This window comes from Nerophis ophidion, linkage group LG27 (assembly GCF_033978795.1).
Source record: "Nerophis ophidion isolate RoL-2023_Sa linkage group LG27, RoL_Noph_v1.0, whole genome shotgun sequence".
NCBI classification, from domain to species: Eukaryota; Metazoa; Chordata; class Actinopteri; order Syngnathiformes; family Syngnathidae; genus Nerophis; species Nerophis ophidion.
In genome coordinates this window covers 12,454,343-12,469,461 of record NC_084637.1, presented here as the reverse complement: position 1 = coordinate 12,469,461, position 15,119 = coordinate 12,454,343, and the positions used below count along the sequence as shown (strand labels likewise).

The window sequence follows — 15,119 nt, the reverse complement described above, 5'->3', positions numbered from 1 at the left end:
ATGGATGGCTGGATTGATATAAAGACAAACAGAAAGTGAAAGCTGCATGTGATCTTTATTTTTAGCTCGTTCTTTCATTTTTTGTTTTAAATTAAAAAGTTAAAGTACCAATGATTGTCACACACACGCAAGATGTGGCGAAATTATTCCCTGCATTTGACCCATCACCCTTGATCATCCCCTGGGAGGTGAGGGGAGCAAGGAGCAGCAGCGGATGGCCGCGCCCGGGAATCATTTTTAAGGATTCAACCCCCAATTCCAACCTTTGATGCTGAGTGCCAAGCAGGGAGGCAATGGGTCCCATTTTTATTAGTCTTTGGTATGATTTTACATTTGTATTTATCTACTTCATTGGTGTGCATTTTTAATGAATAGCCAATTAAACTTTATGGCTGAGAAGGACCAGGATGAAGAAAAACTTCTATATCCTGCCCCATTCAACATAAAGTTAAAGTTAAAGTACCAATGATTGTCACACACACGCAAGATGTGGCGAAATTATTCCCTGTATTTGACCCATCACCCTTGATCACCCCCTGGGAGGTGAGGGGAGCAGTGAGCAGCAGCGGATGGCCGCGCCCGGGAATCATTTTTAAGGATTCAACCCCCAATTCCAACCCTTGATGCTGAGTGCCAAGCAGGGAGGTAATGGGTCCCATTTTTATATAGTCTTTGGTATGATTTTACATTTTTATTTATCTACTTCATTGGTGTGCATTTTTAATGAATAGCCGATTAAAGTTTATGCCTGAGAAGGACCAGGATGAAGAAAAACTTCTATATCCTGCCAACATAAAGTTAAAGTTAAAGTACCAATGATTGTCACACACACGCCCCTTTTTTGCATTTAACCCATCACCCTTGATCACCCCCTGGGAGGTGAGGGGAGCAGTGAGCAGCAGCGGATGGCCGCGCCCGGGAATCATTTTTAAGAATTCAACCCCCAATTCCACCCCTTGATGCTGAGTGCCAAGCAGGGAGGCAATGGGTCCCATTTTTATTAGTCTTTGGTATGATTTTACATTTGTATTTATCTACTTCATTGGTGTGCATTTTTAATGAATAGTCAATTAAACTTTATGCCTGAGAAGGACCAGGATGAAGAAAATCTTCTATCCATCCATCCATTTTCTACCGCTTATTCCCTTTTGGGGTCACGGGGGGCGCTGGCGCCTATCTCAGCTACAATCAGGCGGAAGGCGGGGTACACCCTGGACAAGTCGCCACCTCATCGCAGGGCCAACACAGATAGACAGACAATCTTCTATATCCTGCCCCATTCAACATAAAGTTGAAGTTAAAGTACCAATGATTGTCACACACACGCCCCTTTTTTGCGTTTAACCCATCACCCTTGATCATCCCCTGGGAGGTGAGGGGAGCAGTGAGCAGCAGCGGATGGCCGCGCCCGAGAATCATTTTTGGTGATTCAACACCCAATTCCAACCTTTGATGCTGAATAACAATCAGGGAGGTAATGGGTCCAATTTGTATAGTATTTGGTATGACTCAGCCGGGGTTTGAACTTACGACCTACCGATCTCAGTGGGGACTGAGTAATACGTAGTCTTACTTAATGGATAGCACATACAAAGGTGACCTGGTCAGGATGCCACCCGAACGCCTCACTGTGACGTCTGTGGGATCATTTTTTTGTTTAGTTCATGTTCGGTTTTGTTCTTTGGACACTCAGTTCCTGTTCCTGCACTTCCTTGTTTCCTTTGTTACCATGCCAACTCATTAGTTTTCCCCTTGTCCTCATGTCTCACACCTGTTTGCAATTATCATGTCTATTATTTAAACCGGAAGTTGCCAGGAAGTCAGCCTGGCGACTCTACCCCTACTCCCTTCATGCCATGCCATGCCTGCTAATCACTCTACCCATAGTTTCCCTCCTGCTCATGGCACGTAAGTTTTTGGGGCTTTTTATGTCACAGTTGTTGAGTTTTGTTTTTTGTCTATAGTTTAGTTTTCTAGTCAAGTTTGTTCTCCACCATTGTGCGCGCCTTTTTTTTGTTATAGTATTAAAAATAAATATGTACTTACACTCCCGTCTTGCTCGTGCCAACTTTCCTTTGCCTCGGAAAAACAATACAAACCCCAAAGTCCACGGTTTGACACTCACGGGGAAGGTGTTTAGGGCATGTCGGACCGGTAGGAGGCCACAGGGAAGACCCAGGACACGTTGGGAAGACTATGTCTCACGGCTGGCCTGGGAACGCCTTGGGATCCCCCGGGAGGAGCTGGACTAAGTGGCTGGGGAGAGGGAAGTCGGGGCTTCCCTGCTTAGGCTGCTGTCCCCGTGAACCGACCTCGGATAAGAGGAAGAAGATGGATGGATGGACAAAGCAAACAAATATGTCCAAATATTATGAAAAAAAAAAAATGAAAAAAAAAACCACAAAAGAACAATTGCAAAACTTCATTAAGTACAAACCGAACAAAAAAAGTAATATACACCTCACGGGATGATACAAAACAAACACAAAACCAAACAAAAAATAAGTAAAATAGTAAATATAACACAAACTATAGACACTTACAGCTGTCCATTTAATCTTATTGTTCTGTCTTTATATGTTTTTTTCAATTTGAATATATTTCTACAATCTTTTATCTCATAGTTAAGTTTAAGTTTAAATTAAATGTTGACTCTAAATACTGTGTCTAAATCTCAAATCTAAGTGTCATATCCAAACCTACATCTTAAATGTAAATGTTGAATCTAAATGTAAATGTTACATCTAAAGCGAAATGTCAGAACTACATATAAATGTTAAATTTAAATCCTAATGTTAAATCTAAATATCAAATCTAAACCTAAAACTTAAATCTAAACCAAAATGTTACTATGTATAGATTATACATCATATAATCTACATATTTGCAGTTCACTTTTTAAAAAAAGCATGTTTGAGGAATGGGAAAAAGCAAAATGTGAGCGCTAAATGTTAAATTTAAACCTAAATGATGAATCTAAATGATGAATCTAAATGTTAAATCTAAACCTAAATGTTGAATCTAAATCTGAATCTTAAATCTAGACCAGAATCTTAAATCTAAATCTAAATGTGGCTATTATTATGGTTTATTTATCTCGAACATGTAAAAGGATACAATATTATACATCACATATAAAAAAACAAAACATATTTGAGGAGTGGGAAAAAGCTAAATGTGAGCGCTAAATGTTAAATCCAAACCTGAATGTTACATCTTAATGTTGAATCTAAACCTAAATGGCCAGGTTCGGTCTTGTGAACACAAGATCTTTGACAAACAAAACGTTTATCCTGAAGGATTTCTTCACTTCCCGCGGACTTGAATTCCTCGGTGTGACGGAAACATGGCTGAGAGCCGGTGAGTCAGCCCCTCTTAATGAACTTCTGCCTCCGGAGTGTTCCTACTTTAATTCTCCGCGGTCGTCCGGTCGAAAAGGAGGAGAATTGGAAGTCGTTTTTAAAAAAGACTTTAAATGCAGTCAGATCCGCCTGCAATCCTCCATTTCAAGCTTCGAACTGTGCATGTTTGAGCTGGAGGGGGCGTGGCCTCCAGCTCTGGCTTAATTTTGGGATATTTTCCGGAGAAAATTTCTTCCGGGAGGTTTTCGGGAGAAGTGCTGAATTTTGGGAGTCTCCCGGAAAATCCAGGATGGTTGGCAAGTATGCCTTATCAATCAATCAATCAATGTTTATTTATATAGCCCTAAATCACAAATGTCTCAAAGGACTGTACAAACCATTGCGACTACGACATCCTCGGAAGAACCCACATAAGGGCAAAGAAAACTCACACCCAGTGGGCAGGGAGATTTCACACCCAGTGGGACGCCAGTGACAATGCTGACTATGAGAAACCTTGGAGAGGACCTCAAATGTGGGCAACCCCCCCCCCCCCCTCTAGGGGACCGAAAGCAATGGATGTCGAGCGGGTCTAACATGATACTGTGAAAGTTCAATCCATAGTGGCTCCAACACAGCCGCGAGAGTTCAGTTCAAAGCGGATCCAAGACAGCAGCGAGAGTCCCGTCCACAGGAAACCATCCCAAGCGGAGGCGGATCAGCAGCGTAGGGATGTCCCCAACCGATACACAGGCGAGCGGTCCATCCTGGGTCCCGACGAGCGGTCCATCCTGGGTCTCGACTCTGGACAGCCAGTACTTCATCCATGGTCATCGGACCGGACCCCCTCCACAAGGGAGGAGGGGACATAGGAGAAAAAGAAAAGAAGCGGCAGATCAACTGGTCTAAAAAGGAAGTCTATTTAAAGGCTAGAGTATACAAATGAGTTTTAAGGTGAGACTTAAATGACTTCTACTGAGGTAGCATCTCGAACTGTTACCGGGAGGGCATTCCAGAGTACTGGAGCCCGAACGGAAAACGTTCGGGCTCTGACTTCGTATCTGGTGTTGTCATTCAGACCTTGGTAAAGAAGCCACATTCTTGCTACTGTTGACGTGGATTCTTTACCAAGGTCTGAAGCACAACACCAGATATGAAGTCAGAGACCGGTTATGCAAGACTGCTTCACTTTCTGTTTGAGGAAATGAAAACTCATTTTTTTACCTGCTCTCTGATCTGCCGGTTCCGGCACCTCGGGGTCACTATTACGGCAATACTGTATTCCTGTTAGCTGCGTTGTTAGTCACCTTATAAAAAAAGGACAAACATAGGTGTCATTGTCTTTCAGAGGGATTGTGAAAGATGGGCAGAATATCAAAGGATTTAAAGAAACATTGGACCAATAGACTGAAATGGCCACAATAGTCCAGTCCAGAGTGAGATGACAAGGAGTCTTTGATGGCCCATGCCCCTCTTGGAGTGAAGGGCATGGATAAATGGACAACACGTGACCGGGTGAGTAGGTGGTGCCTTTCGTTTTGATCTGCAACAATTACTCCTGCCATTTCACTGTTCGCATTAACCGCTTACATCGTGTCTTTCGTGGGGGCATATCTGTCTCTTTGCGTTGCCTCTTAAAAGCCGTGAAGCCTGGAGCCAGAGCATGACCCATATTTTTAGTTATGTTAGCACAGCACCCTCAACGTTTCTGTTTCACTTACCCTGTCCAAATGTTTCCTGTTTTGCCAAAAATAGACAACGTGGGCTGAACTCAACTTGAAAAACATGTAATCAAAAGTACTCAGAATAGAAACTTAGGGACACAGATTCAACTAAGCGTAGTACCGTAACTAGCATGATGAGCTTGATATTTTTATGATTCATGTTTATTGTCACGAACATCTTTGTATTTTTGTTAATTTGTTATATTGTTACATTATGGATATATATGTATGTATGTATGTATGTGTGTATTGCCTCTGTTATTTCATCCCATCCATCCATCCATCCATTTTCTACCGCTTATTCCCTTTCGGGGTCGCGGGGGGCGCTGGCGCCTATCACAGCTACAATCGGGCGGAAGGCGGGGTACACCCTGGACAAGTCGCCACCTCATCGCAGGGCCAACACAGATAGACAGACAACATTCACACTCACATTCACACACTAGGGCAAATTTAGTGTTGCCAATCAACTTGTCCCCAGGTGCATGTCTTTGGAGGTGGGAGGAAGCCGGAGTACCCGGAGGGAACCCACGCATTCACGGGGAGAACATGCAAACTCCACACAGAAAGATCCAGAGCCCGGATTTGAACCCAGGACTGCAGGACCTTCGTATTGTGAGGCAGACACACTAACCCCTCTGCCACCCTGAAGCCCTACAACCTAATTTGCAGGTTTTCCTGTTCTTCAGGGGATTTTATGATTCATATAATAATTTTTTGATCTGTAAAATCCCCTGAAGAGCAGGAAAAGCTGTGAAATGGGCTTGTAGGGATGAAATAGCCTGTTATTTCATCCCTACAAGCCTATTTTGCAGGTTTCCCTATTCTTAGGGCAGGGGTCGGGAACCTTTTTGGCTGAGAGAGCCATGAAAGCCAAATATTTCAAAATGTATTTCCGTGAGAGCAATATAATATTTTTTAACACCGAATACAACTAAATGCGTGCATTTTTAAGTAAGACCAACATTTTTAGGGTGTAATAAGTTGGGGTGGTATAGCTCGGTTGGTAGAACTGCCGTGCCAGTAACTTGGGGGTTGCAGGTTCGATCCCCGCTTCTGCCATCCTAGTCCCTGCCGTTGTGTCCTTGGGCGAGACACTTTTCCCACGTGCTCCCAGTGCCACCCACACTGGTTAAAATGTTAAAATGTAAAAATTAGATATTGGGTTTCACTATGTAAAGTGCTTTGAGTCACTAGAGAAAAAGCACTATATACTTCACTTCTTATTCTTTTTAATAACATTGTTATTCTAAAGCTAACCAATAATGAATATAATACTTCTTACCATTAATGCAACTTCTTGAACAGGTGCGAGAGAAAATGAATGGTTGGATTAAAATGCATGAGAATGTTTTATAATTTGAACATTATTTTTAACACTGTGATTACCAGCAGAATTATTCATTACTTATCGTGTTAAGCAATGTCAGCTAAGATTTATCCGAGAGCCAGATGCTGTCATCAAAAGAGCCACATCTGGCTCTAGAGCCATAGGTTCCCTACCCCTGTTTTAGGGGATTTTATAATTGCTACGGCATGGCATAGTGGGTAGAGCCGCCGGCCAGAAACCTGAGGATTGCAGGTTCGCTTCCCACCTATTGACATTCAAAAAATCGCTGCTGTTGTGTCCTTGGTAAGTACACTTCACCCTTTACCCCCGGTGCCGCTCACACAGGTGAATGAATGACAGGTGGTGGTCGGAGGGGCCGTAGGCGCAAACTGGTAGCCACACTTCCGTCAGTCTACCCCAGGGCAGTTGTGGCTACTGATGTAGCTTACCACCACCAGGTGTGAATGAATGATGAGTCCCACTTCTCTGTGAGCTCTTTGAATGTTTGGAAAAGCGCAATATAAATCTAAGTTAAGTTATAACACCATTTTATGATTCATAAAATCCCCTTAAGAGCAGGGAAACCTGCAAAATAGGCTAGTAGAGATGAAATAGCCTCTGTTATTTCATTCCTACAATCCTCTTTTGCAGGTTTCTCTGTTCTTCGGGGGATTTTATGATTTATAAAACCATTTTATGATTCATAAAATCCCCTGAAGAGCAGGGAAACCTGTGAAAAAGGCTTGTAGGGATGAAATAGCCTATGTGTTTTTTCCTGACCTAACGTATATTCCGCTCTACCCCGGTATTGCGCACTGTATAACCGATAAACCACAGAAAACTTGACTATATATATATATATGTGTGTGTATATATATATATATATATATATATATATATATATATATATATATATATATATATATATATATATATATATATATATATATATATATATATATATATATATATATATATATATTGCTGTAACTGGCGGGCAGGAAGGCGCTAGGAATAATTTTTCTGTAATCATTTCATATGAAGTGCCCTGTCATGTATTTACATATCAAATGTGAAGTAATAAAGAAAGAAAGAAAAAAGACAGACAGACAGACAGACAGACATACATACATACATACGTATGTCTGTCTGTCTGTCTGTCTGTCTGTCTGTCTGTCTGTCTGTCTGTCTGTCCGTCCGTCCGTCCGTCCGTCCGTCTTTATATATATATATATATATATATATATATATATATTTCTATATATATATATATATATATATATATATATATATATATCCATTTCCATTTTCTACCGCTTATTCCCTTTCGGGGTCGCGGGGGGCGCTGGCGCCTATCTCAGCTACAATCGGGCGGAAGGCATATATATATATATATATATATATATATATATATATATATATATATATATATATATATGTATGTATGTATGTCTGTCTTTCTTTCTTTCTTTCTTTCTTGGCCACAGGAAGGTCCAAGGCCCAATGATTGGAATGTAATTAGTAATTATAGCTGGTTTTACTTTTTGTTTCTGTATTTTTCACAATTCTACTTAACGTAATAGAAAGGTAATCATTCTTATCTTAGACCTGCCCTGCCTTATACGCACACAACGCAAGAAGCACATTTGACATGTAAATACATGACAGGGCACTTTATATGAAATGATTAATGCAAAATTATTCCTAACGCCTTACTGCCCGCCATAGTAAGCGGACCCATGGATACATAAAGAATGGTTATACATTTGGTTTAAATATTGTTAAAATATTATTGCGATGAGGTGGCGACTTGTCCAGGGTGTACCCCGCCTTCCGCCCGATTGTAGCTGAGATATGCGCCAGCGCCCCCCGCGACCCCAAAAGGGAATAAGCGGTAGAAAATGGATGGATGGATATTATTTTGCATTTAAAAATAAGTCATTGAACATTTAATTTCCTATCTTCTAGTTTTAGTGCAAAAATATTTGCAAGCTTAAATCTCCTGATTTTATCATTTTGTTGATATTGTTACAATAATGACGTATTTGAATTCACATGTCATTGTCTTTTAATGCATTTGTTGTTTTAAAACAAAATCTTCCAGCCTAATCTCATCGCTTGTCTTTTATTTTGATAATAATCGTGATGAATAAATGACAGGCCCATCCATCCATCCATTTTCTACCGCTTATTCCCTTTGGGATCGCGGGGGGCGCTGGAGCCTATCTCAGCAACAATTGGGCGGAAGCCGGAGTACACCCTGGACAAGTCACCACCTCATCACAGTAAATGACAGGCAAAATAGTTTATTTGAATGATTTAAAAATGTCCAAGACCTGTATTTGTTTGCTGCGATGAGGTGGCGACTTGTCCAGGGTGTACAACGCCTACCGCCCGATTGTAGCTGAGCTAGGCACTAGCGCCCCCGCCGTCCCAAAGAGAATAAGCGGTATTAAATGGATGGAACAATGGATGTATTTGTTTGTTTTTGGACCACTTCCGGCCAGGCCAGAGCACAGTATTTTATTTTGAAAATCCAGCTCAATTATCGTTCCACATTATTGGCATAGTAATGTCAAAGATTATGAGTAAGAAGTAAATCGTTAAAAAAAATATATAATTTTTTGAGTTGTCTTGCTTTTGTATGTTCCCTTAATGGCCACTAAGCAGCGCTACTTTGACACAATGCTATGTTGTGTTCCGACCGCAGAGGATGCTGGGAAATTGTAATGTTGTGTATCACCGTGGAGGATGCTGGGAAATGTTGTCTTAGGGAGAATTTGGAGCCGAGGTGAAATGTGTCTCTTAAAAATGTGAATACGTCAACGAAGACCTCTACTGCTTTTAACGTCACATGCTTTTTTTTCCGCGGACATCCAGGTAAAAGTTGGCGTTGTTTGGGAGAAGTTAAACAGCACATGTTTCTATTGTTGTGCAATGTTAGCATCGACTGTTAGCATGTGTTACTGAGCAGCATTAGCCATGCTAACTGGACCTGACTCTTATTTGTAACGTTTTTATGTTTTTCTTTGCACCTTTCCCCAGAATTCCTCTTTAGCGCGACCCTGTAGATGCTGCCAGCAAACAAATATGGTAAAAGCAGCTTACGTGCATGCATGATAACTATCAATGGGCTACATGAAAATAGGCATGGTCGATACGGCGGAAAACTTATCAGCCTATATCGGTCGATGTCGACAATTATTGATTTTTGGACTTATTGAAAACAAGAAAAAAGGAGCAGAAGAAAAAAATAAACTTTTTTTTTTTTTTAAATGTTACAATCTTCTGATTCTAAAATTCCCTCAGCTATCGAAGCAGAATGTCAACACAACCATGGAAAACGTTCAATGTAAACACAATTCTTAAATCCATTTGAACGTTTAAGATTCACCTCTTAAAGTAGGGGTGTCCAAAGTGCGGCCCGGGGGCCATTTGTGGCCCGCAGCTAATCGTTTACCGGCCCGCCACACATTCTGCAAAAATTGCAAAATTGATAGTATTGCAAAAATAAAAAAATAAAAACATTTTTAAAAAAGTGGAAAGAGGTGAAATCTAATGAGAAAAAGTGGCAATGTTGACACAAAGCTGCCATGCAGGCAGTTTTTTTTTCCTTTTGTCTTTTCTTTTCTTTTTTTCCATTGCTCAAAAAAAAAGGACACACAAATATATGTTATAATGAATTATTACTTAATTATCACTTTAAAATGTTTTATGTGGAAAAAATATTGCATATGTTGTGTGGTTGCCATATAAAATTATCAACATTTTGACAAAAGAGCATAAAACAAACAAAATTATAGTTCGGACTTAAAATCGACAGATAAATCAGAAATTTAAGTGTTAAAAGTAAAGAAAAATAATAATAAAAATGCATCACTTTATGAGTGGGGAACCTTTCGGATCTCAAATATATTTAGTAGGATTTTATTTAACTTTTCACTGTGATTACTCAAAAATATTAAATAATTAAAATCAATTGTGTCCTGCATTATTGATCTTTGAGGGCTTTAATTGCTAAATAAAGGAACTCTCCTGAAGGAATCAATAAAGTACTATGTATCTATCTAAATACTGTATATTTCAGTTTTATTATAAAAAACAAAGTTGCCTTTGACAGAAAAGGCATAAAACCGTATTTGTTTTACTTTATATCAACCTCAAGTTGATATAGAGATTTACTGTAAGCATAAAATAAAAAAAAAAATAATAATTTGACTTATTTTTAATATTTTAGTGACAGAGACCCTCTATGCTCCCCAGGAGCCCTAAGGTTAAAATAAAAAAAAGTCCATATATTTTGTTATGGTTTGAAAAAGAAAAATATCAAAATGGCCCCCGCATGCTTAAATCTTTCCGTGTGCGGCCCTCTATGGAAAAAGTTTGGACACCCCTGTCTTAAATCAATAAGGCCCAGGGGCCACACGCGGCCCGTTAAGCTTTTCAATCTGGCCCGCCGGATATTCCCAAATATTTTTTTTAGACCTCCATCCATCCATCCATTTTCTACCGCTTATTCCCTTTTGGGGTCGCGGGGGGTGCTGGCGCCTATCTCAGCTACAATCGAGCGGGAGGCGGGGTACACCCTGTTCAAGTCGCCACCTTATCCCAGGGCCAACACAGATAGACAGACAACATTCACACTCCCATTTACACACTACGGCCAATTTAGTGTAAAGATGGAAAGTGTAGCTGCCATTATGATGTGCAGTGATGTTTTCTAATGACTAAGTCCTCAACTATACAGAGTATTTTAATGCTTGGAATCGGCGCTTTTCCATGATATTGTAGGTACTATGGTAATCTAATTAGTTAGTATGGTAATTACGTCACATCAGGGATTTTTTTTAGTAAGTAGTAAGTAGGTAAATGCTATTTATTAAGCGCTTTTCACAGATACAATCACACAGCGCTGTACAAAACATAGGTGAAGTAAAACAGCAATTCCATTTAAAACAACAGGGGCAACATCATAATAAGGATAGGAAGTGGATTAAAAATCATAGTTAACCTTCGTCTAGTGCAGAGGTCGGCAACCTGCGGCTCTTTGGCCACTTTGATGTGGCTCAACTGCATTATCAACGACCCCCCCCTCCCCCTGATTATTTTGAGAGGTTTCCAGAGTTTGGTGCCTCTCCCGGGAATCACTCGGGGACAACATTCTCCGGTCTTCACCCGGTCTACAATATTGAATGCGTGCCGTGATGGATATACTTTTGACTTCCTCTTTAACGTGTCATCGCGCCCCCTCTTTTACACAATGCTATCTGCTTATCGGCCGGTCGCATGCTATACGCAGCTCTTGTCAACTCACGCCTATACCTGCAAGGCATACTTGTTCAACAGCCATACAGGTTACACTGAGGGTTGTAATATAAACAACTTTAACACTCTTACTAATATGCGCCACACTGTATCCGCTATTCTTCTTCCTCCAAACACGAGTTGAGTTTATACCAAAAGGTTCTATTTTGGTTTCATCTGACCACATGACATTCTCCCAATCCTCTGCTGTTTGATTGATTGATTGATTGATACTTTTATTAGTAGATTGCACAGTTCAGTACATATTCCGTACAATTGACCACTAAATGGTAACTCCCGAATAAGTTTTTCAACTTGTTTAAGTCGGGGTCCACGTTAATCAATTCATGGTAATGAATCCTTCTGTATCATCCATGTATCCATTTTGGTATAAACTCAACTCGTCGTGTTTGGAGGAAGAAGAATACTGAGTTGCATCCCAAGAACACCATACCTACTGTGAAGCATGGGGTGGAAACATCATGCTTTGGGGATGTTTTTCTGCTAAGGGGACAGGACGATTGATCCATGTTAAGGAAAGAATGAATAGGGCCATGTATCATGAGATTTTGAGCCAAAACCTTCCATCAGTGAGAGCTTTGAATGGTTGACCGGATACTTATTTTCCACCAGAATTTACAAATAAATTCTATAAAATTCCTACAATGTGAATTCCTGGATTTTTTTTTTCACATTCTGTCTCTCACAGTTGAAGTGTACCTATGATGAAAATTACAGACCTCTGTCATCATTTTAAGTGGGAGAACTTGCACGATCGGTGGCTGACTAAATACTTTTTTGCCCCACTGTATATGTTTTCTTTTCCTTCTTTATTATGCATTATACTCCGAAAAATACGGTACTTAAACTAAGAGCGAAACTAACTTTCTTCTCCTCTGTAGGAGGACATACGCGCTCAGATGTCCTTCTTTTCCAGCCCGGTGTACAGTCGATACTGGCAGCACTACCAGCAGGCGATGGCGTGGCAGCAGAGGCACAGGCGAGCTTACCAAAAGGCCCTAGAGGCCGCTTACGGCCCCTTCCACCGCCCCCAGCAGCATCCCGACACCCAAGAGCGCTACGCTGACTGGCACGCCAGCAAAAGTGACAGCGAAGAAGAAGAGAGCCGCTCGGACTGCGAGATTGAATGCGACGTCAGCAACATGGAGATCAGCGAGGAGCTCCGGCAATATTTTGCCCAGACGGAGAAACACAGAGCAGAGTTAAGTAAGTGGACACGCGGTTCTTTGTTGACCACTATCACTGTTATCATCTCCATCGCAGGGAAGCAGCAGCAAATTGAAGCAGAGCGACACGACAGCTACGTCCCGGCCGACCAGGACCTGCGCCGCGTCTCCTGGCGAACCAGTGCGGGCCCGCCCTGCGAGCGGCCGGGCGAGAGGCGTCGGGCTGAGATGAAGAAGCTGTATGGCGAGGACGCCGCCAAGATCCTGGCCATGGAGACGTCCATGCAGCTCACTTTTGACAGGAACTGTGACCTCAAGCAGCCCAAGTACTGGCCTGTCATTCCTCTCAAGCTTTAGCAGTCAGACTAGGCTGTGGAGGTTTTAAAAAAAAAATTAGGCACATTAAAAGCACCAGTTTTTAATTAATTAACAGCCCTTAAAGGCCTACTGAAATTAGATTGTCTTATTTAAACGGGATAGCAGGTCCATTCTTTGTGTCATACTTGATCATTTTGCGATATTGCCATATTTTTGCTGAAAGGATTTAGTAGAGAACATCCACGATAAAGTTTGCAACTTTTGGTCGCTAACAGAAAAGCCTTGCCTGTACCGGAAGTCGCAGACAATGACGTCACCCATTGATGGCTCCTCACATCCTCATATTGTTTACAATGGAAGCCTCCAACCCGGACTGAGAAAACGACAATTCCCCTATTAATTTGAGCTACAATGAAAGATTTGTGTTTGAGGATATTGATAGCGACGGACTAGGAAAAAAAAAATCAAGTTAAAAAAAACAACTCTATTGCATTGGGCCGGATTCCGATGTTTTTAGACACATTTACTAGGATAATTCTGGGAAATCCCTTATCTTTCTATTGTGTTGCTAGTGTTTTAGTGAGCTTAATAGTACCTGGTAGTCGGAAGGGTGTGTCCACGGGTGTGTCGACGGCAGCTGTACGGACGGCACAAGCTCAGCTGATCTCCGGTAAGTGGCGACTTTTTACCACAATTTTCTCACCGATCACTTCTGGTTGACATTTGGTCGGGATCCATGTTCGCTTGACCGCTCCGATCCATAGTAAAGCTTCACCTCCGGGAATTTAAAACAAGGAATCACCGTGTGTTTGTGTGGCCAAAGGCTAAAGCTACCCAACTCCATCTTTCTACTTTGACTTCTCCAATATTAATTGAACAAATCGCAAAAGATTCAGCAACACAGATGTCCAGAATACCGTGTAATTATGCGGTTAAAGCAGACGACTTTTAGCTGTGTGTGTGTGCAGCGGTAATATTTCCTAACAGTCCATGACGTCACACGTACACGTCAGCATTCCGCGACGTTTTCAACAGGACACTTTGCGGGAAATTGGAAATTGTAATTTAGTAAACTAAAAAGGCCGTATTGGCATGTGTTGCAATGTTAATATTTCATCATTGATATATAAACTATCAGACTGCGTGGTCGGTAGTAGTGGGTTTCAGTAGGCCTTTAAATAATGTCATGCGCTGCCTTCCAGAGACGCGTCAAGATACTTAGTGTGACGTCTCTCGCAGGTGAAGGATGACGTACAGTTGAGGTTCAAACAAGTGCCTACTCATGTTTCTCTTGATGCGTTTTTGTTTGCACCCCCAGCTGGCTAATGTTTCATGGTGCAGTAGTTCCTCTAATGCCTGTCAACTCAGTTCAACCACACAAAACACACAAGCAGCTCTCTCGCATGACTGCTTTCCAAAAGTCCACATTTGAACGAGCGCCAGCAGCAGCGCTTTGTAACGTCTTTGTAAACCGGAACATACACTGCGACTATTTGCCTTTGACATGTCTTTCTAATAAAGTTCTCATTAAAGCTGAAGCTGTTTTGATTATGCCTGGAGGTTATTACCGCAGTTTACCAAAAATTATTCGGTTGTCTTGTGAGATGAGAAGACAAGTCAGCGGTTCTCAACTTTTTCACCAACGAGAGAAAAAGAATACAAAAACGAGAGGTATTTTTATTTGAACTAAGCAAAATTATCTGCCAATAGAATAATAAAATCTGGCTTGTCAAGACTTTCCAAAAACAAATAAAAGTAGCTTACCTCAATGAACCCAAAAATACCTTAAAATAAGTATATTGTCACTGATAACAACTCTCCCGTCCAAAGGCAAAACCCAGTAACTAAATTTTGGTCAAAACTGAGCTGACAATAATTTTGGAGTTCCTAGGTGATATGCTCTACATCAGGGGTG

At 41.2% G+C, this 15,119-nt stretch overlaps 1 protein-coding gene across 4 annotated transcripts; it reads left to right on the top strand.

Moving 5' to 3' along the window:
• The first annotated feature begins 4,534 nt into the window (after positions 1–4,534).
• On the top strand, positions 4,535–14,742 carry gemin8 (gem (nuclear organelle) associated protein 8). 4 transcript variants are annotated; one of them, XM_061889676.1, is made up of 4 exons: positions 4,535–4,856; positions 9,441–9,488; positions 12,602–12,926; positions 12,984–14,742. In XM_061889676.1, the coding sequence occupies exons 1-4, from the start codon at positions 4,800–4,802 to the stop codon at positions 13,241–13,243; spliced, it is 690 nt and encodes a 229-aa protein (XP_061745660.1). In that variant the 5' UTR covers positions 4,535–4,799; the 3' UTR covers positions 13,244–14,742. The 4 variants fall into 4 exon arrangements, with proteins under 4 accessions (XP_061745660.1, XP_061745661.1, XP_061745663.1 ...); XM_061889678.1 differs by lacking the exon at positions 4,535–4,856 and adding an exon at positions 9,108–9,275; XM_061889677.1 differs by lacking the exon at positions 9,441–9,488.
• Positions 14,743–15,119: the final 377 nt, after the last annotated feature.

What these genes read in the sequence shown, in the direction of transcription:
- gemin8 (XM_061889676.1), top strand. Translation starts at nt 4,800, where the DNA reads ATGGCCCATGCCCCTCTTGGAGTGAAGGGCATGGATAAATGGACAACA. An exon ending in AATGGACAACACGTGACCGG is followed by an intron (nt 4,857 to 9,440) that starts GTGAGTAGGTGG and finishes ACCTTTCCCCAG; the next exon opens with AATTCCTCTTTAGCGCGACC. An exon ending in GAAACACAGAGCAGAGTTAA is followed by an intron (nt 12,927 to 12,983) that starts GTAAGTGGACAC and finishes TCTCCATCGCAG; the next exon opens with GGAAGCAGCAGCAAATTGAA.